Source organism: Hypanus sabinus, chromosome 27, assembly GCF_030144855.1.
Source record: "Hypanus sabinus isolate sHypSab1 chromosome 27, sHypSab1.hap1, whole genome shotgun sequence".
Classification (NCBI taxonomy): domain Eukaryota; kingdom Metazoa; phylum Chordata; class Chondrichthyes; order Myliobatiformes; family Dasyatidae; genus Hypanus; species Hypanus sabinus.
Window position 1 is genome coordinate 33,741,116 of NC_082732.1, and position 27,462 is coordinate 33,768,577.

At 41.1% G+C, this 27,462-nt stretch overlaps 1 protein-coding gene across 14 annotated transcripts in view; it reads right to left on the reverse strand.

Annotated features, from left to right (window-relative positions):
* Window positions 1-333: 333 nt before the first annotated feature.
* Window positions 334-27,462, reverse strand: part of prdm16 (PR domain containing 16) — a 742,940-nt gene continuing 715,811 nt past the window's right edge. For 3 of the 14 annotated variants that reach the window (XM_059952202.1, XM_059952201.1, XM_059952203.1), the window contains 2 exons: window positions 15,443-15,685; window positions 12,656-12,930 (listed from right to left, as the gene is read on the reverse strand). In XM_059952202.1, coding sequence (XP_059808185.1) covers window positions 12,714-12,930; window positions 15,443-15,685 — 460 coding nt within the window. In that variant the 3' untranslated portion in view covers window positions 12,656-12,713. Of the gene's footprint in view, window positions 7,302-12,654; window positions 12,931-15,442; window positions 15,686-27,462 lie in introns of those variants that run through there. The other 11 variants (XM_059952195.1, XM_059952197.1, XM_059952198.1 and 8 more) reach the window with 7 other exon arrangements.

The following is a 27,462-nucleotide window of genomic DNA, read 5'->3' on the forward strand; positions in this document are numbered from 1 at the left end:
TGACTAAACACAGTGATGAAGGTAGAGCAGCAGATGTAGTGTAAATTACAGCAAGGCATTTGATAAGGTACCCCATGCATAAACTGAAGACTAAATTAGCTCATTGAACCCAGAGGGTTAGAAAGATAATGGCTGAATTGCTTCAGGCCATATTTCTCCCTGTTCTTTGTAACTACATAAACCAGTTCTTCCACAGGAGGTACAGGAGTTCTTAACGCAAGGCATGAAAATGGGCATTGAAATCGCTGCTATTAGCATCATGGGTGGAATATCTTTCATAATCACCTTCGACATAAATCTCAAATCCAGTAAAAGAAGAACACACTGGAGCCCTTTAATATAAAAAGCACACAGGTTTATTGCATATCAATCTTGTGTATAAATTCATTGTAGCATTTCGAAAGATTACATTTGGTATACATTCCTACTCTACATCATTAACATAGGAATCAGATTGGATTTTATTTTCATTACTAACTGTATCACAAGCATCAAAATGAATGGATTTTTTTTCCTGTGAATCACTTATTTTCAATTTGCTAAACTCTTTCGACTCTCCCACAAGCAAAGATTTCTGTGTATATGTATGTGTGTGCGTGTGTGGTGTGTGTGTGTGTGTGTGTGTGTGTGTGTCTGTATGTGCATGTATGTATTTCATGTTAAACTATTCAGCTTATTAACAAAGCGCCCCTTCATGTTTGGGCAATTAAAGACTCCTAACTTTGGACAATGCCTAACCACATATACAAGTAAGTGCATCCCTACAGTATTTTCATCACAAGAAACACACCAACAGCTAAACACAAGCCATGCACAGCCATTTTTTTCAGGTTTTTTTTTGTTGAAGATTTTTTTTAAACATTTTTCAGCAATATACAATCCAAACAGAAAGGAAACAAGCACCATCATTGTAATCTTGAAACATTTCTGGTTAATGAATACTAACCATTTACAATGACTATCTCTCTTTTAAACACCACACAGTTCAAAACATGTCAAAACCAAGAAAAAAAAATGCACAAGTGAATTATTGGGAAGCGTATGGGCAAACCTAGGACATAAATAGAAATTGAGGCTTATTTGGGGAGGGAGGGCCAAGATGGGGTGACACAGTTTAGCTGTTTCCTCATGTTGAGCCCACCAGGGCTCAAGCGACAAGTGCAAATCAATAGTACAACTGTGTATAATGTGACCTATTGATGAACAACACAGGTTGTAGATACTTCTCATGCTCCAAATTCCAATTTTGACCCTGCCACAGAACGATAGTATTAGTCTTATGTTAATCCATTAAACCTCCAAGAGGACCACAACCTTGTCGTAGGGTTTGGGAGGCTTGCATGCTTCAATGACCCAGAGAGCTATGTCGGATCTTTATGCTTCGGCTCTTGGTAGGGTCACCCATGCCAAACAAGTCAAAGGTTAGAGGCCAGACTAAGAGTGGTCCAACAGTCCTTCTATATCTGTATACGATGTTATGGACAGACAGAGATGGAGGACCTTCATTACTGTCCTAAACACCAAGCGACCTGACGGGCAGTAAAATCCAAAATTCATTAAAGGTCATCAATTCCCCCTTCCTCTCGGTACCCCAGCTACCAACACTACAAAGGAAATTAGAGAAAGAATTCAGATATATGTGTGGATTACATCACTGGGCTTATCTCACTCTCTGTTTTTCCAGCAACCCTTCATGCAAAGGTAGGCTTCCTTAGTGCATCAGGTGTAGTGAAACCATAGATCCGTTCTTTAAGAACGCACAAATTATTCTTTTAGACCTGGTGCTCGGAACAACTTCCCCCCCTAGAGAATGACAAAGGGTCACTTGATGCATGATAGAGGAATTCAATGAACTCCAGGGCAATGGGATACCTATTGTATCCTTACCCACTAACCCCCTCCCTCACCTTCAGTGCAAGGAGTTCACAAGTGTATCTTGCTGCGGTCGATATTAACCTGACTCAACAAAAGCAGTGAAATTTTCATGGGAAGTCTTCACAGCTCCCCCTAGTGCACCTGAGTCAACTGTACTTCTTGGGATTAACAAGCGTATCCTTCTAAAAGAAGCATTTAAGTGACATGTTGAAAATCAAGAAGAGCAAGATTTTGACATGAGATCACATCAGTGCAAAATCTTCTGAGACTAACAAAAAACAAGCTGCTTATTATTAAGAACTTAAATCACCGAAGGCAAAATTAATTGGAGGTTCTTTCTACAGGCTATCCACTAGTGATAGACCTTGCATGGAGAGGAACTACCTCTGGCATCCATGGTCTAGAAGGGACGTAATGAACATTAATGAAAAAGAAACCAGAAGGGATCTCATGTAAGACGATCTTGGACATTCCCCACCCCATAAGCAAGTGCAAAACAACGATGGGAGCAAAACTGGATTTTGGCAATGGGAGTGGAAACTGAGAACAGAGTGAACTGTGCTATTGATTCATAAAACCCTGTTTCCCACTTTCACCAAAGATCAGGTGAACCCACGGTAAAGCAACATATAACAGGAATTGTGAATGACTGGACCCTTTCATGTTGGTTTATATCGGGGGCTATCCTTCTATACCAAACATAAGTCTTTTAGATCCAATGCATATTGTTTTATGGAATTTTGGTCTTTCTTCTTTGAGGCTAACTTTCATTAGCCACCCTTTTTCAAGTGAAAGAATAGGACGTTCTTCTGTATATGAGGAGCGGTACAGAAGGCAATTCTGGGACTGTCCATTGAGACCTGAGTATCATTGTAAAGCATAAACTTTTGACAGTTCACCTAATTCTCCCATCTGAAATACATTTACTGATTTCCATAACGGGGGGGGGGGCAACATCTCAGAATCCTGAAGGTATGTCCTCCCATTGACCCCCTCCCCACTGTGAGGAAAGAATCAGGAATGATTGGTTATGAGGGAGGCGGCAGTGGAATGTCAGACCTGTACATCTCTTTTCTCTTGTACCCTCATTTTCTAAGTGCTATTTGTCTTTCAATAAAGTTACTAAGTAGGACAGATGGAGGAATTAAGTGAAAATTCCAATTGGCTAACCTGCAGCTCCCATTTTCAATGATCAGGAACTTGAATGTGAATGAAAACAGATTCTAAAATGGTGACTTAAAATATTTCCCAACGATTTCAGTGAGTAATTTTTTTCTGGAACAGGATATTTGATCAGATCGGGGAGATTCAAAAGTCTGCTAAATATAGCTCTTCATTCAGGAAATAAGCCCTAAGATTGAATAAGACCAGCATGGGAATGAAATCAGGAACAGGAAAAGGATATTTTGTCCCTTATATCTGTTCCGCTATTTACTGAAATCATGGCTAATGTGTCACCCAAACCATATACAGTACCAGCCTTCTCCCTATAACTCTAAGTAACTTTAGCTAATAAAAGCATATCAAATTTTCAATTTTGAGTCAGCAACTGACAAAGCATAAGTTGCTATTTGAGGAAGAAATCTCCAATTTTTACCACTTGTTGCATGTAAAAGTGCTTCCTCACCTTTGAAACACCTGGTTCTCATTTTTAGCCTATTCCTTCTTTTCTTAGTCTCCCAAACATGCAGATGTGTTCCTTCTAGTTATTTGATTCTCCCCAGTATTGTGAACAAATCACTTTTTACCTTGTAGATTGCAGGAAAGCTTGTCCCAGTTTGTGAAATTTCTGCTTGTAATTTATCCTGTTGAGTCCAGGTATCGTTCTAGTACCTGGACTTCTTCCTTGCTGATATATCCTTCCCAAGGAATGACACTCACAGTAGGCCAGGTGTGGTCTTGCCAGTGTTTTCTTTAAGTGTGGTACAACCTCTATCACAAGAAACTAATATGGATAAAATTAGCCTTTTTTTGTCATTTCTTTCCACCTTTCATGACACTGTATAGAAAAGTATACGTGGGTGGACAGAGAGTATCTGTTTCCAAGGATTGAAATGTCTAATACCAGAGGGCATGCATTGAAGGTGACGGGGGTAGGTTTAAGGGGGATGTGAGGGGCAAATTTTTTACTCAGAGAGTGGTGGATGCCTGGAAATCTGCTGCCTGCTATGATGGTAGATGAGAATATATTAGAGGCTTTTAAGAGACGTGTGGATAGGCACATAGATTTAAGGAGGATGGAGGGATTTGGACATGGCGTAGGTTGGAAGGATTCGTGTTGGGGTGTTTTTGATTTGCTTTTTAGCTGATTCCAGCACAACATTGTGGGCCGAATTGTCTGTTTCTGTGCTGTACTCTTCCACGGGCTATGTTCCTTTGACTGTCCTCAGCTTCAACCTGATCAGTGTTTAGAAAGCACAGTACTCATTTCTCTTCTTTATGTTCGAAGTGGAAAACCGCCCATATGCCTATATTTAAACTCATTTGCTCCATTTTTGTCCCTTTCCTTTATCTATTCCTATATCTTTCAATGCCATGATTCCAAATACATTGCTTGCTTTGTGAAAAATATTTTTTGGAAACGTGGGTTTCTGTCTTACAACCAAATTCTTTTTAATGTGGTAAATGGAGGGATGAAGATGTAAAGGGGGATCGGAGGTTGGGATGAGGAATGGAGACTGGGAAGAGAAAGGACGGTGAAGATTAGTGATGAAAATTGAGATTGGGGATTGATTAAAAAAAACTCAAATAAGGAATCGTGGTTGCAATGAGAAAGAGGTGAATGATTTTGAATGGATAATAAAAACGATTAGTAGAATCTGACGATGGAATAGATAGGAATTAAAAGACAGGACCTGAAAAAACTTGTCCTATTTGAATCGGCATTGAACTTCACTGAAAGGACACGTAGAACCATGAATCACTGAACTATTCTGGAATATAAAATATTTAATCAGAGAAAGTTTTGCTTTTAATTTTTAATTGTAAAGGCCCCTTCCATAAGCTTTAGTGGATCTTAGAGTTGGGTAGAGTGAAACTAAACTGGCCCATGTGTTCCAGGGCCATGTGAAGATATTTGACTAAAAGCCTTGCTTCTCATTACCACTATCGGAAAGTTTGCTTGTATGTATATGACGTATACAAGCTGGGAGAGAGGCAGCTGCATTACTGTTCTATCGATGTTCTTTCCTTGGGCTTGCCAAGGGAAGTAAAATTGAATATATTTAATTAACCATAATTAATGCTGTTGCTTGGATTGTTCTGAGGGAATGGTGATAGGTTGAGGTGATAGGTGTGAGATTCTCACATTTCTACAGAGAGACAGAATTCATGCGTTTTTCAAAAAGAAAGTGAGATAAAGAGATTCATGATAAAACTGATCAGAAGTTATGCTCTTCAAATGCAACCTCTTGAAAATACAAGTTACTTTCAACTGGGACTCTAGAACATGAGGCAATAATCACTTCTTGCACGGGTTCCCGTCCCCAGTGCTGCAGCACACAGGTAATAGTTCAGTGATTCTTGGTTCTACATGTCCTCTCAGTGAAGTTCAATGCCGATTCAAATTTGACAAGTTTTCTCAGGTCCTGTTTATTAATTCCTATCTACTCCATCGTCAGATTCTACTAATCTTTTTTTTTATCCATTCACTCTTACATCTTCCAGATCTTTGGGTATCAATCAGAAAGCAGGATTGTCCTTGTTTTTTTTGCTTTAAGGAAAGGCAGGTGTGCATAATGCCATCAAAAGAAAGTGGAACGTGGTAATAAGTAAATTAACTGATTGGGAGTGTCATGCTCACAAAGTGCTGGAATTTGTCTAATTATCAGTTGATCAAAAGAGGAAAAAATATATACTTTTTCCCTCCAAGCTTTTCTTCAAAAAAAAGAATTACTCTGCTGGCTTGCTTCTTTGCTAAAAAAAACAAGGGGCACGTGACAACTGTGCAAAGTAGTAACTGCATGTAATCTATGCATGTTCTCCTTGACTCCACAGTCTCTGAAAAGAAACTCAGCACCAAATTGAGTCACTCTAGGGGACAAAAGAAATTGCTGGCCTTTACATAAGTATTTACATGAGCTTTCACAAAGCAAAGGTTTCTTTATTCTTTTAATTTCTCTCTATAATTATTTACCACGGAAACGGCAACCGCTGAGGCCTATTTTCCACTTGTTCTTTTCAATCATTTTTTTGTAAAAAAAATCAAATCTAACAACAGGATCCACTCTTAAATAAAAATACTGAGTTAAAAAAGAAATCAAACCCCTCACCGCCCTCATCCCCTCAAAGGTTTGGCACTTCCACAATGCATGCCACACAAAAAAAAACGTTAACGTAAAAGAATTCACATTTTTTTTTTGGACTACATTATTCTGTTTGAAGTGGGGGGCGTCTGCGAGGAAATCGTCTAAGGAATAAATAGTGAGGACATAAACACTAATGGACAGGAAGAAATTCAATAAAGCCTACAACTAAATAAAATAAACAATAAAAACAAAATTTGATTGTCTGGGAATTGGCAACTAGAAGGACAACCTATGTTATTTGGCACAAGCAACGCTCCCTATTTGACAGTTATTGTACAACATCATTACATAACTTTTGGTCCTTCTCTAGGTAATTATATTAACATTTTTAAATCACTCTCATGACAGCTAAGAGTACAAGACACAATACTGTTTCTTATAGAAAAGATATAATGCCTAGGAGAGAGATATTTTGGATACAGTAGGGGAGGGAGAGTGAGAGAATGCAGGCTAATATATACAGGTTAATTATTGCGATTTGCCTGCCCTGCTTATTTCTCAAATAACTTAAAATTATAATAGTACAGGATGATGTAAAAGCCAGGAAGAACAAGCAGGTTTACTTTCTTATGAGACATACGTCTGTCTTCCTGAAGCTTAACTGGCCCCTTTGTATTTAACCATTTTTAATATTTTTTAAGCTGAAGCCCCAATGGTATATCTGTGCAAAAATATTATGTAACAGGAATAAATATCTCATGGAATTTAAGGTCAGCAACATAATTCAGTTGTGACCGAAAGAAAGGAAGTTTTGTAAGGCCTCCTTAGCTTGACAGACAGTGCTGAGGAGGAGATGGGGGTGGTAACAGTTTTTAGTAGCTTTGCCCTGATACCAACATCCCACAGCTCCTGAGCCACCATATAGCTGCCACCCATCACTGTCCTTCCCAAATACATCAGGGCCAAGTCTTGCCTTGCTGTCTCTCTCTCTCTCTCACTCTCTCTCTCTCTCTCTCTCTCTCTCTCTCTCTATCTCTCTCACTCTCAAACATGGTTGATTGGGTGAAAGGCCCCCGGCTCTGACGTAGCTCCTGCTATGCTCAGCCAAGCATCCAGAGAGTTCTGGGACGATGGATGGAGAGAAGTATTCTCAGAGAATGACAGCATCATGGCATAAGTCTGCAATGTTTGGTGGGGGGGGGGGGAGAAGAAGAGAAAGTATCATATTATTACACACTCTGAAAATAACATTCATTTACTTAATGCATTAAAATTATTGAAATAACATTTAATTTTGTAGCTCAGGAACAGAACTGGGAGGATGGGCTGCTGAACCTTCAACGTACCGTGATACGTTCCATTTGAATTCAGAGGGGATTAATCCAGTCATTCTCTGTGAGTTCAGTAGAAGAAACTGCAGAGAAAAGGTGTGGATATGGGTTGGTGTCAGCACCCACCACACCCCTGCAGCCCTGTAGCTGCTGGCACTTGTCTCACTTCATTCAGTACCAAAGACACAGGATACAGCGGGGTCTGAGTGCAGAAACAGAACTATTGCGCCAAGTTTAATAATTCCTCTGCTTCTGCTGTCTTACCCACCGGCCTTGCCTTGTATCTTTGGTTCTCTCAGCCAGCTCCAGTTGAAAAAGAATTCAATATGCCATGTTGACCTTCACTGCCTTGTCCAGGTAATTATTTGATTCAATGAAACTCCCAGAACAGGGTCTTCAGCCAATTCTGTTCCCAGCTCAACACCTCCAGTCAAAATCAACCAATTGCCCTACCATGATATTTGAGATCTGAAACTCAAGGTCGGAACATCGAACCTTCTCAAACCGAATGGTCACTATCTCACAAGACCATGCAAATATTTAACTATTCAACTGTAAACTGTCAGAAATAAGGTGTTCTTACAGCCGTGGGAAAGGATTTTTGTTCTCAATGTTTGGGCACTTTGTATGGCTGGATGGGCCATGAATGAGAGTGGGGCAAATGAGACTTTGCCAATGGTTTTCAGTATCCAGCAGCAAAAACCCACTGGGAGCAAGATGGCTTCAGAACATAAAACTTGGAAAATATGCAGAAATATATACAAGTTGAAAGATCAGGAGCGGTATTAGTGAAGCTGTTAGTAAACAGCAGGGACATTTTTAGCATGACCTTATTTTCCTGTTTTTCCAAAAATATCTTGGCCTAATTCTGAGTATGTTCAAGTGCCATGTAACATCAGGTGTTGGCTGTGTGTAGTTAGAGTTTTATCCAATGCTGAGGTATACTACTATTTTGAGTGTCTCTAACAATCATTACAGCAGAAGAAGACAAACTTGTTTTTTTTCAAGTTACAATGTTTTAACACATTAAAACATTAAGTCCAGACACCTTGTCTTAATATAATTGTACACCCTTTTCTAAAGTATAGTTTTACACCCTTACTTGCTTTCAGCACATAAGGAAAGTTTGGATAGGTACATGGATTGAGGGCTAGGTTGATGGGACTAGGCAGTTTAAATGGTTCAGCACAGACTAGATGGGCCAAAGGGCCTGTTTCTGTGCTGTGCTTTTCTATGACTTTATGATCCCAGTTATGCTTAGTGAGTTAATCTATGCTTGTATGCATGTTCAAGTTAAGCAGGCCACCTGGAGTACATTGTACACTGTTACTGCCTGCCAATTTAGCCAGCAAGATTTTACAATTGACGTGCAAAATATAAAAGCAAAATCATTTAAGCAGAGATTACAGTCTGTGGCAAGTGCTCTGCCTCAGTCGAAGGACAGCTTCAGTGAATTTTGTACAACTGTTTCTCGTTTCCATGGGGACAAAGAGCCAATCAGGATCATGCTGACCTATTTGTCCGAATCTCATTTCTACTTGTAGCCCTCTATGCCTTGGTGCTTCAGATGCTTAGCTGTATATTTCTTAAATGTTGTAAAAGTACTTGCCTCCAGCACCCAGTGAAACAGGGCGTTCCAGGTTACAACCACCCTGAGGGTGAAATGTTCTTCCTCAGAGTCCCTCTAAACTTCATCCTTGTTTCTCAAACTGTACCTCCTGGTTTTAGACACTTCTGACTCCTGGAAACGTTCCCTACCCTCTCACGATTTTGTGTATCTCTATCAGGTTCCCCTTTATTTATTTCATTCCAAGAGAAACAAACTCAGTTCTGCCACCCCACTGTGAATTCTCTTCCAGGCAAGCCCACTTTGAAGAGGTTCTTACCCTCTCTTCAACAGAGACGCAAGTCTCTCTCTGTGTTCTCCCTCTCTTGTTTTGACTGCTCTTTAATGCTTAACAGCCTTTGTCTCACCTCTTCCTCACACTTCCATACTTTGTCTATTTTCCCTCTATATCCTTAGCCCTAACGCAAGATCTCAGCTTGCGACGTCAGCCATTCCCTTTGCCTCCATGAGTGCTACCTCGCCCACTGAGCTCTTCCAGCAGCTTATGTTTTGCTCCAGATATTGCAGTGTCCCCTCATAAACTGAAACACTTTGCCCCAGCCAACATCTCAGTGAACCTCCTCTAAATCTTCAACAGTATAACACACACGTTTTTCCAAAGCAGCACACACAAAACGTTGGAGGAACTCAGCAGGTCAGGCAGCACCAATGGAAATGAATGAAGAGTCAACGTTTCAGACCGAGACCCTTCTTCAGGACATCTTACCAAAGGCTGGCAATGCGCACTATACTTAGTACTTAAGCTGTGGCTTAAGCAAAATTTAAAAATACTTGTGCTAGAAGCTATTATATTCTGTGTCGCAGTCAAAGGCAAGTACCTTGTAAACCATTTTAACCAGCTAATCTACCTGGGCTATCACTTCAGAGATTTCTGGATTTGTATATTGAAGTTCCTCTTTTCCTCTGTACTCTTCATTGTGCCCTCCCAAAGAGCATCACTTCACATTTATCAGATATAAATTCCACCTGTCATTTCTTTGCTCATTTTAGCAACTAACGATTAATTTCCCGTAGTCAGAAAGCATCAACAACATTGCTAATCTTCGTGTCACCTGCATACTTGCTGATTATAGCTCCCACGTTCACATCCAAATCAGTAGAGTACAGAACAAACAGTAAGGGTCACAGAACCTGTCTCTCTGATTGCAACCCTTCAACATCACCCTCTGCCAAGCCAATTTTGTATTCGTTCTTGCCAATTTATCATGAATCCCTTAAGTTCCAATCCTTTTCACCAGTCTCTCATATCGAACTTTATCAAAGGCCATCAATCCTCATCAATACATTACTTCTTCCAAGAATTCAATCAAATTTGTCCGACAGGTTCTCCTTTCACTTAACCCCTGCCTTTCCAAGTGTGGGTTAACCCTGTCCCTTAGAATCTGTTACAATAACTTCCATTTCACTGATGTCAAATTTACAGATCTGTCATTGCTGGCTTCTCTCTGCTGTCTGTCTTAAATAAAAGTAAAACGTTTGTTGTGCTCTAGACACCTGTAACCTCACTTGTGACCATCGAAAATCTAAATAACCTTTGTCAAGGTTCCAGCAATCTCCTCCCTTGCTTCCCATCTCATCAGCCCCCAAGGATTAATTCATTTTTAAGCTGCCTTTCACATCTAACCTCTCATTTTTAATGACAGCATGTTTTTAGAACATTGAACCCCACCATTTTCCAGCACACAGAAATGAACTCCGAAGTTTTCCTTACTGCCCACCTGCCTCCCTCACCCCACCTGGTGGTCACCCAATTCTTCTCTGATCAATTTCCTTCCTTGAGCTACACGGTGCTCTTGGTCCACAGTCTACATCGTCCTCAGTAATAGTGAATGTCTTAAGAACTTTGTCATAGCATCGAGCACAATTCTCTTTAATACGATATACATGTTCCTTTGGCACAATGTATATTTACCCCTCTTTGCATCTATAAGTCATATTTCTCTGTGACAGTCTAAGTCTTACTTCTCCGACACCAAATACACTTTATTTCTCCAACACAGCATATATCATGTTTATCCGTCAGAGTGAAAACCGTGTGGTTATGTCACAGTTTACGTCCGACTTCGCCATCACTGTGCGGCTCACACTGTGGTGACAGTGGGTAAAATATTATTTTGTCCTAGTATTCCATCACATAATTCTGCTCTACACAGTGGTGAAGCTAACGAACTAGCCGTCAGACCTTGAAGACCACTGATCAACAGATTGCAATCCCATCACGGTGGGGGAAACTTAAATTTGTAATTAATTCAGGAGCATTTAAAGGAAATACGGAATTGTTATCAGCCCTTAACTAGTTTACTGATGTCTTTTAAAGGAATAAATCTACCATTCACCTAGACTGAACACACGAGAGGAAATCTGCAGATGCTGGAAATTCAAACACACAAAAAATGCTGGTGGAACACAGCAGGCCAGGCAGCATCTACAAGGAGAAGCGCTGTCGACGTTTCGGGCCGAGACCCTTCATCAGGATTAACTGAAAGGAAAGATAGTAAGAGATTTGAAAGTAGTGGGGGGAGGGGGAAATGCGTGACATTTCGGGCCGAGACCCCTCCCCCCACTACTTTCAAATCTCTTAGTACCTTTCCTTTTAGTTAGTCCTGACGAAGGGTCTCGGCCCGAAACATTGACAGTGCTTCTCCTTATAGATGCTGCCTGGCCTGCTGTGTTCCACTAGTATTTTGTGTGTGTTAGACTGATCCATTTACCCAATAAATAAATACGGTTGTCTCTTCAACTGCCTTCTTGGCTGAGGTCAGTTAGGATCATTGATAATTGGACTATCAGGAATAAATAGCTCCCCTGAATAAATCTGTCAGGTGTACCTCCTCGGCCACACATTTTACTACTCTGTGACTCTATACAGTATACTGCTCCACCTTGGCATAGAACTGGCTGCCTTGTCACAGTTCTTGCTCCTATCGTCTTCCTCCTATGTAAATCACAGTGCTCTGTCACATTCTACATCTGCGTCACGTTCTGCGAGTGTACACTTCACACTCTTGTCACGCAGCTCCATCGATGCACATCGTACTTCTGTGACACCGTCCCTGTCACTCTCCTCTGTCACATCACGTCTTAATTCTCGGTCGCAGTTTAGATTGTACGGCTGTACCGTGTTGTTTGAAATACTGCTCCATCATTGATTCATCACATCGCACATTGCCCTGATGAAGGGTCTTGGCCTGAAATGTCGACTGTTTATTCTTCTGCATAGATGCTGTCTGATCTGCTGAGTTCCTCCAGTATTGCATGCGTGTGTTCCTCAAGGTTTCCAGCACCTGCAGAATCTCTTGTGTTTATACTTTGCACTGGTTCTTTACAGAGTATGTGGACGACTTAGTTATGGAGTATATCATACTGCTCTGTCACAGTGTCTGTTATCCTGTTCTGTCATGGTATACGTCATTTTGCTTTCTTCATAGTCTCACACTGTTACAAGGATCATTCACAGTGTGGAGTATTTCCCAAGGTCTCCATTGCACTGTTCTGTCACAAAGTATGTCATAGCATGCAATTAACCTGATTAATTTTGTTCCATTAGTGAAAAAAACAGTTTTCGCTATATGAGAGCCCTTTTAACGTCAAGACTGAAGGTTGTGAAACAAACACATTGAACAGTGTCACTTGTTAACATGCATGTGCTTCTGGTGAAGGGTACCATACCTGAGTTTTAGCCTGCCTGTACAGTGTCTCTTTTATTGCTTCGGAGTCTAAGGTGGGATTGAACACTGCGGCCTCTTTCACCTTGTACTGCGCCTCTGCTGCCTTACGCAGATCCAACCCCTTTGTGAAATTCGCTATCTGGTCCAAGGCCAACAGCCCGGCTTCATCCTCAGCCATACACCTGTGCCAATGATTGGGGTGGGGGGCGGGGAGGAGGGGTGGGGGGAAGGTGACCTAATGTTAGCGCATCTGACCTTACGTAAGTCAGCCGGTCAGTCTGTCCTGACGGCTCAGTTCTTGGCATGCACATGCGAGGGCTGCACAACACAAACCACGTCCACAACAGACCAATGAGAGGAAGGCTGGGTGAGTGGTGTTAGCCAAGCACAATGGGATGCAATGGTGGGGACAAGACGAGACACGCAGATGAACAAGACACGAGAAGGAGGCTCCTTACTGAGGATTGGTTGATTTTAAACTCCTTAAAGATTATAGAGTAATCTGAACTTATCCCATGAGTATATTTGCTTCTACTAAGAGCAGTCTTTACGTGGCTTCCCCAATGCTTTTAACAATGGATGCCAAGTTACAAAAAATATTACACTCCACTACAATCAAGTGGTTAAAACTGTTGGGAAAAAACCATACAGTAGGACTTGGGAGTTTTAGTGTTAAATCATAGGACTCTGTTTCAACTATTATTTGACAAGTATTTGAATTAAGTAGCTCTGCAGATTGGGCCTTCTGCAGAGAGAATGATAGAACCCATTGCGTTTCTGCTTAATTGGACTATCTGTGCTGTGCACTTCTACTATGAGCGACTGCAAGTTAATTGGCTCTTTATTGAATGAATGTGACTAGACTCCTTGGCGTTTTACATAATGGGGGTGATTGCAATTTGATTGTGTATCTATAAATGGGTATTTGAATGCATAGAGATTTTGTGCTTGACAATGAGAGAGGGCATACATTCAACTTCCCCTGCCAACTCCTGAAATATTAATTTAATAAGTGACAGCTCACACACTGAAGAGCGACTATGCAATTCAGATGGAAAATGGCAATATAACGAAAATAATGTTTTGTACGTCGGATACCACAAGAAGTCCTGTTTGATTTAATTTGATTCAGCACAGACAATTACCTAAATGAAATATTTCAGAATTCAAAGCACAATTGCCGAGGCAATTGTGATTGTGTGAGTCTCCCATCACCCCAGATTACAAAATCCCCCGGTGCCACTCCTAGTACTTAATCTTAAAGACAGAGTTGTGACAGGCCAATTTAAATCTGGGCTTGATGGTATCACACAGAATTCACAGAGTACACAAACAATCTGCCGATTCAAATTTACTTAATACATGTCAGCCTTTTGTTGTGCATAGAATGAAATAACTTCTGGAATACAGAATCCCTGAGTTTATTTGTAGGATGACACCCCTCCCTGAGTGTATGTGTCTGACTGTGTCTATGGGGGAGAGGGAGAGGGATGGGAGAGAGAGAGAGGGAGAGGGGGAGAGGGGGAGAGGGGGAGAGGGGGGGGGAGGGAGAGAGAGAGAGAGAGAGAGAGACTGACCTTTGCCCATGGTTGTGTGTATGCAGGTTTGAATGTATGTAGGGAGAGGGAAGGATAGAGAGGGAGAGAGGTAGAGAGGGAGATAGGTAGAGAGAGAGAGGGGGGAGGGTGTAGGGGGTAAGAGAGAGGAGGAAAGGAGAGGGAAGGAGGGAGAGGGAAAGGGAAGAGGAGGGTAAGGGGAGGGGGAATGAGGGAAGGGGAGGAGGAAGAGGGAAGGGCAGGGGAAAGGTGAAGGGAAGGGGAGGGGAAGGGAGAGGAGGAAGGGAAGGGGAAATGGGGTGGGAGAGTGGGAGAGAGCAAGCAAATGATAATTATACACGTTTCTGTGTTTCGGTGTGTGGGAATAAGCATCCAGGTGCAAGTTTCTAGTGTGTATGGACACACTGAGGGAAACAAGATTTGTCGTCCTGACCCAGCACCTGGAACTCTTATCAGCAAAAGCACAAGCCAAAAACAGAGGAACTATCACCCCTAACCACATGTTATTCACCAAAGACATGCCCTAATTCTGGGGAGCCCAGATCAATAAAACTGAGGATTTAGTTTTGACTAGACTTAGCTTCCATATTTATATGATCCATAAATGGATTTGATCTCTGGATTTGACTTAGTCACAAGTTCTCCAAAGGCTTGTTATGTTTATTACTGGTGTTGCCCTGTTATGTGCCAATGGAAGTTAGCATACTATAACTAAAGTTCAGTGCTCATAGAGGGATAAGACAGCAATTTAAATGCCTCCTCTACTATCAGGGGTTCCCAATCTGAGCTCAATAGATCCCTTACTTAACGGTATTGGTCCATGGTGTAAAGAAGATTGGGAACCCCTGCATTCGATGATATGTTGCTTCAAATAGTTGTGTGAATGGGCTAACATGAATGGAGTAACACAATCTGTACCATTTCATTAAGGTTACAAAGTGAAGTGTCTGAACCTGCCTAATTTGATTCAAGTATGATTCTTGAGAAAACAGAACCATAACATTCTAAAGTGACTCCATCATCCTCTGGATCTTCTCAATCCATATTTGTTAAACCAACCATTCTTGGGATGGGCAGCATGCTTTTGGCATGAGAACATGAAGAGGAATGTGTGAAGACATTTATGGATTATACAAACCTGTGAGTCTGTTCGTACCCCAAGGTGAGTGGGGCAGGGCGCTCTTCTTCACTTTCCCTGAACGGAGCTCTGGGATCAATCTTCGGTGAAACCGGGTCATCCTGGGATTTTTCCGTCATGCTCTCATCCTCCTCTTCATCTTCCTCCTCAAGCTCCTCCTCTTCATCCTCGTCATCTGCCTCTTCTGTTTTCTGATTGGTCAGTGCATGAACGGCCTGCTGGTGACCACCTTGCACCTCATGCCTGAAGCAAGGAGACAACAACAGATCATAAGAGGATTGGATGTGTGTTAAATTAACTGATGGATTCATCATAATTCCAGAATTTACTTTAATTTCAGTATATAATAGCATCATGACTTATGGTAAAAAAACTAGAGAAGTGAACAAAATCTGCTTCATTTGGGTTTGGAAGAGAACTGGGATATTTAAAAGGTTAACACAGCAAGCTTTTGAAATTTCTGAAATCTCTGCATTCGAATCGAAGACTCAATGACGAAGATTGTCTCCCCCTGGTGGTTGAAATAGTTTCATCTCATGTTCGCAGTTAACTGGTAGCAACCCACACACAACTCACCCTGCAGCTGCTGGAAACATTGCTATTGGTGCCAACTACACTATCTCAAGTTTTCCTTTTGGCTTGACACCCCCTTTTAAAATCTGCATTACAAAATCCCTCATGACCTAATCACTCCTTCAAGCTGATCTTCCACCTGTCCCCCTTTTTGTACCTCTGCTGTTTAGCTATCAGTTTCTGCTTGGTTATCTTGTACAGTGTAAAAATCTTAGGCACACATACATATATAGCTAGGGCATCGAAGACTTTTGCGCAGTACTGTAGTAATTTTATGTATTGCACAGTACCACTGCCGCAAAAGAAACACAAATTTCATGACATATGTGAGTGATGATAAATCTTGATTCTGATACGGGTCTCTATTGCAGACTGAGAGTGGGAAGGGGGCAGGGAGAGTGGAATCATGGTTGGGAAAAGGGGAAGGGAGAGGGGAGGGAGCGGGAAGCACTAGAGAGACATGCTGTAATGATCAATAAAGCAATTGTTTGGAATCAAATGACCTTGCCTGGTGTCTCAGAGCTGGGTGTGTCTGCACCTGTGCCACCCCCCGCCCCTGGCACTCTTTCTCTACCACCCAACACCCTTCCCATGGAGCTTGTCATTCTCAACATCCCTTTCTCCCCCCAGATTTACAGACTTGCATCCTGCTCCACGTTGACAAATACAGTACTGTGCATAAGTGCTAGGCACCCTAGCCACATATACTGTACGTGCCTAAGATTTTTGCACAGTACTGTAAACTACAAAAACAAACTAAGTTGTATGTCAGTATTGTTTGTCTTTCTATAGATGCTGTCTGACCTTCAGTATGATTCCAAAATTGTTCCCTTTTAATTTATTTTTCAAACATCTACAGTGTTGATGCACCATCAATAACTCACTCTGAGACGTAAAGGCGAGATATCAGCTTTTATTGACTGGAAGAAGGAACAAGCAGTGGTTGACCACCATACTACATCCTGGAGACAGAGAGGCCGGGCTCAGGCCTCAATCACCTTTATACAGGGGTCTGTGGGAGGAGCCACAGGAGCAGTCAGCAGGGGGCATGTCCAGACAGGTATATGTAGTTCACCACAAGTGTTTTGCTTTGGTGCAGGGCAATGGTTGGCACTGATGTCAATGTCATTTATGGAGGCCACCTGAGTGGAAAGTGAGTCGAGTGTCGCAGCAAGGAGCGCAAGGCTTTGTGTTGGGCATCGTAAGCAGCTTCCTCCTCCTGACTACGCTGCTGCTCTTGGGAAAGGAGTGTGTGACAGTTACATCAGCTCCTTGAAACCAGAAAACATTTATTTCCCCAGAGCAAACTTCCCTCTTTCCATTAAACACAAAATTCACTAAAAATAAGCAAAAAGAACCATCACTACTACTATCAGGAATGAAGTACTGGCGCCTTCGGCCCCACACCACCAGGTTCCGGACCAGTTATTACCCTACAACCATCAGGCTCCTAAGCCAGTGTGGATAACTTCACTCTCCACTCCTCTGATTCTATGTCACACATATTCACTTTCAAGGGATCTTTTACACCTCATATTCTCAGTATTATTTTTATCTGCACAGTTTGTCTTCTTTTGCACACTTCAGCCTTTGTTTATGCATAGGTTTTATAAAAGTCTATGGTATTTCTTTTCTTCCCCCCCCCCCCAGTAAATGCCTGCATGAAAATAAATCTCAGTATAGTATATGGTTAACATATATGTGCTTTGATAATAAATTTTCTTTGAACTTTGAAGCCTGTAACATGCAGTACCATGGGCTAACTTCTTCCTGTTGCTCCCTTCTTGCTCCTTCAAACCTCAGGGTGCTGCATGTATAGCAGCAACACTCTCTCTCATGACTTATTCAACTGGCACAATTAACAAAGAAACAGTAATAAGTCAAACACTGTCAAGCCTCTACCTCTGTTCAGTTAGGTTATGGACAATCAGTGACTAATCAGTGATATCCAATTTTAGATTACAATCCTTAGCAAAAATCTGACAGCTTTGTGGTTAAAATTAATTTGGCACAAATTTCTGGAGGACAGTCCAGTCCCAGAACGCTGGTGTCTGAAAAGACACAGCAATCTGTGGGTCAATAAAAGCTTTTTACAAGGAACCACTATTACAGTACTTCATAGCAAATGCGACTCCTGGCATAGTATACTATGGATCTGACTTTCCCTTCTGCCTGAATGGCCTGCTACTGAATTCTGGTGCCTTTGTATTAAGACTTTGGATTGAGAGCATCCAGGAAACAAAGAATATTCCTTCTGGATCTTGCAGTAAATCTCTGATAATCCTTACTAATATTTATTATAATTTAACATACATACCTCATGGTATCTATAAATGCACTGCAAATCTAAATTTCTAGGCCCTAAAACGTTACTCCTTTTTGTGTGTAAATTTGCTCCTCGGACAGTGACATTATTTCTCTCTATCTAATCTATCAATTCCCTTTAATATCTTGGAGTTTTGATTAAACCATTGCTTATCCTTCATACTTCCAGGGAATCAACCCCAGATTATAAAAGCCCTCTATATTTTTTTCCCATGGAGTTATCATAAAAGCATAAGATCTAGGAACAGAAGTAGGCCCTGCAGCCATTGAGTCTGCTCCATCATTTCACCATGACTAATCCATTTCCCTCTCAACCCCATTCTACTGCCTCTCTCCATAGCCTTTCACATCCTGACTAATCAAGAACCTATCAACCTCCACTATAAATACACCCAAAGACCTGGCCTCCTCAGCCGTCTATGGCAACAAATTCCACAGATTCACCACTCTCTGGCTAAATTAATTCCTCCTCATCTCCATTCTAAATGGACATTCCTCTATCCTGAAGTTGTGCCCTCTGGTCCTACGCTCCCCCGCCATAGGAAACATCCTTTCCACATTCACTCCATCTCGGCCTTCAATATTTGATTGGTTTCAATGAGACCCCTTTGCATTCTTCTAAATTCCAGCGAGTAAAGGCCCGGAGCCATCATCAACTCCTCACGTGATACATCATATCATTCTCGTACTCATTCCACACACTCCTCCCAAAACCAATGTATCTTTTCTCAGGGGAGGCAACCAGAACTCTATGTGTGGTCTAATGAGGTACAGCTGTATCATAAGGCCTATGCACTTGTCTTCCAGCCCATTTATTAGCTTCTTTTTTTATTGTTTTCCCACATTGATGACATTTTAATGATCTGTGAATATTCTTTCCAAGTTTTACAAATTCTAGCTTTTCACCATATACTGTATAATGTATTATGTTTAATGGCTGGGTTCAATTGTTCACCAATCTTGGCAATTTACTTGCAAATGTTTCATCACCATGTGAGGAGACCTTGTCAGAGCACTGTTGTTTGTTTTATCCTTTTAGGTTCAAATTGAAAAATCGCACATATACCTTCATTGAAAGGACTTTATCTCAATTTTAACTATTTACTTAGCCCATTGTCTCTCTGCAACAATGATTTTTTTTTCTGGATTTTACATCCAATGGCAAATGCTGGTTGAGTTTCTATCATAAGTAAAATGTCTTTTCTTCCCATTATGTAATTAATTTATAAATATTTTATTGCCAATAAAAATCCTCAGAGGACTCCACTGGCATATCTTGTAGATACTCTGTTAAGTATCATAAGGCCTATGCACTTGTCTTCCAGCCCATTTATTAGCTTTTTTTTTATTGTTTTCCCACGTTGATGACATTTTAATGATCTGTGAATATTCTTTCCAAGTTTTACAAACACTGCTGCACCTTGGGAAATTTTCCAACCAAATCAATAAATTGTTTTCATGAACCCAAGCTTCAGTTTAAATCACAGATTATCAAATGCCTTTTAAAGTCTATATGAATAATATCTATAGGCTTAAAAATCAGATAGATATGTTAGACATGATCTGCCCTTTACAAAATAATTTTCTCTAAACAGCTAAATGTTTGTAACTGCTCACTCGCTCTATCCTTAACTATAGATTCCAATAGTTCTTTGATAAAAGGTCTCTAATTTCCCAGCTTCTCTCTCTTGCCTTGAATAAAGAAGCAAGGGACATGCTCAATCTTCTCATTGAAAGGATTGGTTCCAGAATGAAGAAACATTGGAAATTCATAATAGGATCATGTGCAATGTTTACTCTGATTTTTTTTTAATCCTCTGCTGAGTAATATCAGGTGCTGGTCATTTGCCATTATTATTATTATTGTTAGCTAGCATGTGTTAATTTTGACAAGTGTTCGTCCTTGTCATTAGTTTCACCATTTCTTACATAGTTGTTCACATGCATTTACAAAAGCATCATCATTGATTTTCAACAGATCCCATTTTGTTCTATTCAGAACAGGGATCCCAACCTGCGGTCCAAGGACCCTTTTTTAATGGTAGGGGTCCATGGCATAAAAAGGTGGGATCCCCTAATCTAGGGAGATATGAAATAAGCACCAATCATAAATAAGAATATGAAAAGTTACAAAAGTGAGTGTGAAAAGAAATTGCAAAAAAAAAATCCAAAGCAACACAGAATATATATTTCTATTAGAAAATCTAGATCAGGGGTTCCCAACCTGGGGTCTACAGACCCCTCAGTTAATGGTAGGGGTCCATGGCAGTAAAGAGGTTGGCCTATGTGGGATATATATACTGCTGCAGAGAACTTGATCATGGTCAAGGATAAACTGTCCATTGATCAGCAGCTGCTGATTAGGATTAGAGTCAGAATCAGGTTTAATATCACCAGGACATGCCGTTAAATGTATTAACTTTACGGCAGCAGTACAATTAAATACATGATAAATAAATATAGAGAAAAAACTGAGTTGCATTAAGTGTGTGTGTGTATATATATATATGTACACACACTGTATATTAAATAGTTAAGCTAAAATAAGTAGCGAAAAAAACCCAGAAATGAAAAAAGTAGTGAGGTAGTGTTCATGGGTTCAACGTCCGCTTAGAAATTGGATGGCAGAGGGGAAGAAGCTGTTCCTGAATCACTGAGTGTGTGCTGAAAGTTATATAGAGGCAGTATGTTAAGTAAATAGTTAAATATTCACTCCTCACACCTTGTGCTGTGTAACTGTGTCATGTACTATCAGGCGGATACAGTGCCGTGTCTTTTAGTTAGGGACATTGGACTATCCCTAATTACCCTTGTTAAGGGGGTGGTAAGCTGGTTTCTTAAACTACTGTGGGGATACACTTCAACAATGCTCCAGTGATGATAAGATTTGGAATATATAGTCATAGAATCATAGTGAAGTACAGCACAGAAACCTTGTAAACTGCCGACTCCCAACGACCTGCACCAGGACCAGAGACCTCCATTCCCCTACCATGTACCTGTCCGACCTTTGCTTAAAAGCATTGATATCGACCTTGCATGCATCACTTGTGCTGGCAGCTCGTTCCACACTCTCACAACCCTCTGAGTGAAGAAGTTAACTCTCATGTTCCTCTTAAGCTTCTCACCTTTCACCCTCAGCCCACGACCCCCAGTTGTAGTGGAAAAAGCCTGCTTGCATTCACCCTATCCGTACCCTCATAATTTTGCATACCACTGTCAAATCTCCTCTTAGTCTTCTATGTTCTGAGGAATAAAGTCCTAATCTAGTCAATCTTTTATTCAACTGCACATTGTCCACATCAGGATGCCTACTTAGACAACATCTTTTGAACCTACAATATCAGGGATAAAGATCGAGGTGCATTGGAACACAGTCATTTTCAGTTCCCCTTACAAGTGAGATCAGACAGATATTGTGGTGAACTACATATACCTGTCTGGACTTGCCCCCTGCTGACTGCTCCTGTGGCTCCTCCCACAGACCCCGGTATAAAGGCGATTGAGGCCTGAGCCTGGCCTCTCAATCTCCAGGATGTAGTATGGTGGTCACTCACTGCTTGTTCCTTCTTCCAGTCAATAAAAGCCGATATCTCGCCTTTACGTCTCAGAGTGAGTTATTGATGGTGCATCAGATATATGCTGCCTTTTCTTCATTGCTGCCGGGTCAAAATCCTGATACTCCCATCCCAATGGCATTGTGGGAGTGCCGTCACCATAGCAATGATAACAGAGAAGGCCCACTATTGCCTTCTCACATCCAGTAAGGGCAATAAAAACTGAATTTGCCAGTCTTATTCTTATTTTGAGAGAAAAATAAAAGTGAACAGTCTTTGGTGAGCTGTTGTTATATCAGACATGGAAAGCAATAAAATGTTAAATGTATTGATGACTGTATTAAAAGGAGGGAGGGAGGGGTAAAAAGGAAGATTACATTCCCAGCCTCCCAACCACTGAGCACATCTACATGAAATGCTGTCGTCGGAAAACAGCACCCACAATCAGAGACCCCCACCACCCAGGCCATGCTCTCTTCTCACTGCTGCCATCAAGGAGAAGGTACAAGTGCCTCAGGTTCAAAAACTTACTACCCCTCAACCATCAGGCTCTTGGATAAAAGGGGGTAACTACACCCACTTGGCCCATCATTAAGATACTTCCACAACCAATGATCTCACTTCAAGGACACTTTATCTCATGTTATTGACATTTATTGCCTTTTATTCATATTTGCATTTGCACAGTTTGTTGTCTTCTGCATTCTAGTTGATCTTTCATTGATCCTGTTATAGTTATTATTCTATAGGTTTGCTGAGTATGCCCCCAGGAAATTGAATCTCAGGATTGTATATAGTGACATGAGTGTACTTTGTTAATAAAATTTACTTTAGAACTTTTGAAAATAAATATAAACAAACAAAAAAGTAAAAGCTGACGGGTAATGTAGTGAAGTGGGGAAAGAGTAGATTTGAATTAATTGAATTGATGTTGGAAATAACCTGTTGAGGATTAACTAACGACATACATGCACTTTGACAGTAAAATTTACTTTGACTTTATTTTTGGGTTAGAGAGAGTAAAACATAGAACCAGTGACTGAACTATTATTGCATTAGATTGAAGGAGCCCTGAACAGGCAGTTAGGTTAAACGACCAAACCACCATCAGATTACAGCTATAAACAGCTCACAGAAAGCAGTGTTTGATGCTGTTCTAAGCTTTTTACATGGGTCAGCTTTTCACTCGCCTACTTCATTCGGATGTGGCTGGATCCCTCTCTAACCCTGCTGAACAAACATAAAATTCCCTCTAACCACAAGTAGTTTGTGCTTGGAGGACTAACATATCTTACACTTGAGTGATTTTGTTTTAAACTATTGTGACCAGTTTAAGGAGCAGGGTTGCATCCCAGATGCAAGACTAATTAAGAGTGAAAAAGCATATTTAAGTCAAAAGTGACAGCAGGTTAATATATCCTCCAGTTGAGTGGTTAGACAAGGCAGGAGTTTCTTTATTTGGATTGTATCAACTGGCAAAAGCCACTCTAAAATTTTGACTCATTTCTCTTTCCCACTACTCCCCCAAATCCTGCAAGCTCAGAGATTTATGAGTAGGCCTTTATTCACAGTTGGCAATACTGAACAGCAATAGCAGAAGCTTTCTCAGTGAGTACTCTAAGGTTGGCTAATGATTATATAATCTGATACAGGCAGAACTCTTCCAACTTCGCTGGCGTTCTTTCTTCAGTAGTCAACACCCAAGAGTTCGCGTAGCATCTGGGGCCATGGTTTGAGTTATCCTTTGCACAATCACACGGCAAAGTATGAAAGGTTGGCCAAGTACAACCTTATCTGCTCCTTGCAACGCAAGGGTACAGCTAGACAAGCTGCTTCCCACAGCTACGGTGGCTTGGGTTTGATCCTGATCTCTGCCGATACCTGTGTTGTGATAGCTCTAATTCTGTTTGATGTTCGCTGAGCTTGCCAATTAGCTCTCGGATGTTTCAGCACCAGTCGAGGTGACATCCTCAGTGCGCAGTTGTTGGTGCTTCTCTCTGGAGTGCTTGCTTTTATATAGGCCCCTGTTCACTTGACTTGCTCCTGATTGGCTACCCCTTCAGATGACCTTTGAATTCTGCCATTGAATTGCTTGCATTTCCTTGACTCTTAGGGGTTGGTAGATGGTGTGTATTTTAATATGTTCGATTACGGAGTTACCAGAAGAGAACTACGCTATTACTTTGTGGAGATTTTGTGATATATATGTACAATGTCTGAAATACATCTTATGGAAATGTTTGTTTGATGAACTTCAATTAAAAAAATTCCCCCCCCCAAAAAAATTGCTTGTGCCTGCTTCATGCTTGCCTCTGCCAGAACCTCCACAGTGTCAAAGTTTACATGGTGCCCTCCTCTGTCTTCATTTACCAAGATCAACGGCAGTGGATCGTGTTTCCGTGCCACCAGTTTGTGTTCCTGTAAACGAGTTGCCAGTTTACATCCCCTCTGGCCGAGCTTGTTCTTGTTGTAGTCTCCGTGAGTGATCCTGTACCGTCAAACGCCTCAGCCTAAGCTACCAATAGCCACGACCATCCTAAGCATAATTTCTCCTTATGACTTTGTGGTTTCCTCCCACATCCCATGGTTGTGCTGTTTGGGCGGTCAATTGTCCATTGTAAATGACCCTTTGTGTGTGCGTATAGGGCTTAGAATCTATGGGAATTGATGGCACCATGGGGAGAATGAAATGGGACGATGTAAATGTGCGCTGGATGGTCAGCAACAGCTTCATTCCTGATCTCCACGCTTTACAACAATCACTGTGACCAAGCTTCCCATCTTGAGTTGGCTGCTGCAGTGCAGATAAAAGTGATAGGCCATGGGAAGTTGTATTTGACAATGTAAAGCTTACACTGAAATATCATAAAGTCCAAAACCCAAAGTGTGAGACATTTATCAGTGCTTAATTTCAGAGCTCAAAGGTGGGTGATTCACCTGATCCTGGTAACAAGATGTATCAAGATGTATCAATCAACCTGGAACTTGGACCTCAGCAGACAACTTCCCTCATTACATAAGCAAACTTCAGGCCTCCGGCAAGTGCCACAAAGGAGATGAAGGACAGGTCCACAGGAAGATGGTTGTCACCTGTGTCTCTCCTCCATCCATGCCAAGAATATAAAAATAATGTGCTTAACCTTTCGGTGATGACTAGTGGTTTGGCCATATCCGTCTTCACAAAAGCAGCACAATAATCTAGAGAACTCATAAAATGGGTCTTGGTCCACTACTGACAGGTAGAAAGGGCTTAATGCTTGTTTTAGTCAGTTGTGCATGTGTCTGAAAAGCAGCCAACATACCAGGTTTTTGGGAACTTTTTCAACCATTATTCATCTTCAGAACTGTTCCTTGATACGCATTTTTTTAACTAATACTTTCTAGGCATCTCTCAAAATGGTCAAGACTCCATAGCAACAACAGCTCGTCAGCCTGATCCTGTCTAGCCAGTTATCAAAGCTCCAGTTTAACTATTTTTTTTGTAATTTCAGCTTGGAAGTATTGAGAGTAGGAAATGTGCCAACTTCTGTGGACCTGAGCCACATCAAGCTCGTTCTGTTGCAACGTGTGAGGAAGCAGACTTGGAGCATGCAAAATTCACTTTGTTTTTTCCCCCTCTCCTATATGATATTCAGATTCTGGATCCTGACAGAGGAAATGGGAATCTTGTTACTAATTATAAGCGGATTGTGGAAGTAACTCATTGCAAACACAACACTTGACTGTTGCATCTATCATACCAGCTGTAATTAATTCAGCATTGCTCTTGTCCCTTAATCAGGGGTTTATTGATCAAGCCTCATTTTAGAAACATAGAACATAGAAACATAGAAAACCTACGGCACAGTACAGGCCCTTCGGCCCACAAAGCTGTGCCGAACATGTCCCTACCTTAGAAATTACTAGGCTTACCTATAGCCCTCTATTTTTCTAAGCTCCATGTACCTATCCAAAAGTCTCTTAAAAAGATACTTCATCTTTGCTGATCCTCCAGAGTACTGTTGACCACACACAAATTAGCTTGACCATAGAGACAGGTGCATGTAAAACCTGCTGAACACCGAATTGTCATTGTCTCAAGTGAAGTTAAGTCAAGTTTAGTGTAATTTAACTATATCCATGAATACAGTCGAACGAGACGTTTCTCCAAACCAGGGTATAATGCACTGTGATATCCAGAACACACAATAACTTGTGAAAACAAGGGTGAAATCTACAGATGGATCACACATAGATAAACTAAAGTGCATAAATTAAATATTGTCAGGTACAGTACAGATTAACCAGTGATACTTTGAATGTGATGCGGCAGGGAGTTCAGAAGCCTGATGGCCTGAGGGAAGAAACGGTTTCCCTTCCTGATTGTTCTTGTCTTTATGCATTGGAGACTCCTGCCTGATGGTAGAAAGTCAAAGAGGATGCTGGATGGACGGATGGGATCCTTGATAATACTAAGGGCTCCTGATAAATGACTGCAGCTACTAAATCAGTCAGAGACTGTCTGGTGTGGCAAGTCACACCCTTTACAAAAAAGCCCGCTCCACTAAATAGAAGTGTGAGCCAGGTGAGGGGTATTGAAAGAGCGTGACCTAAAAACCCATGATAAATAAACCAATTTGCAAACTGCGGTTAAAGCAAACTTCAGCTCATGTCATGCAAGATCCAGATTATGCAAGTTTGCCCAGGGATATGCGATTAAAACAAAGGTGTGCATTATCTAGATCTTAGTCTGTCTGAACCCACAGCAGAATCTGGCCCTACCCTCTTGCCACCACAAACACTGGCTTTTTAACATCCCAGGTAAACACACACTTCTTCATTCATCACTGCTCAATATTATTCCTCAGCACAAATATTGCTGGGCAGTGCAGGAAAGCAATGGAGGAGGAGAAATCTCTGTCTCCTACCCAAGGAGAGCACCGAAGCTGATGTGCAGTTGGAGAACAGACCTTCATTTACAACACACGTGCAACGTATTCAGTTTTTTTGTTGTACAAATAAATCTGATCCCAAGACAGGTCCAGGGAGAAAAATATCATCAAGACTTTCTCCATAGACAGGAGTGCAGTTTATGGCACAAATCACTCGATTCAATTTCAATCCAGATTAAATAATTCCTGAGCCAAGTAAGTTTTTAATTAAAGTATGTATAAACATCGACCCAGGTTGTTACTCGATTTCAGTGCTCTCTGTCCATTAGTCTGCACATATCTACAAGTGTTTGTGTTAAGTCTTTTAATCTTTTTTTTGTGTAGAGATATTGCGTTAGGTCACTGCTCCCTGCTGGGTCAACCACACCAAGCCTTCGAGGCATTCTTCTTTGTAGACACTAGGCCCCAATTAGAATTTCCCTACATCATTGAGGAAAAGAGCATTATGACTTCCCGTTATTCTACTAAAGAATATCCCAATTGTCCCAGCCTATCCCCTGTATAGCAATTGACAAAGTGAAACATCATCTGATGTTCTTCTTCTCATATTTTCTTTATTTTCAGCCTTCTGGAGGATTGTTAAAGGCTTGGAGGCAGAGTGAGAGTGGCATTTAATCACAGTGCTGACAGAAAG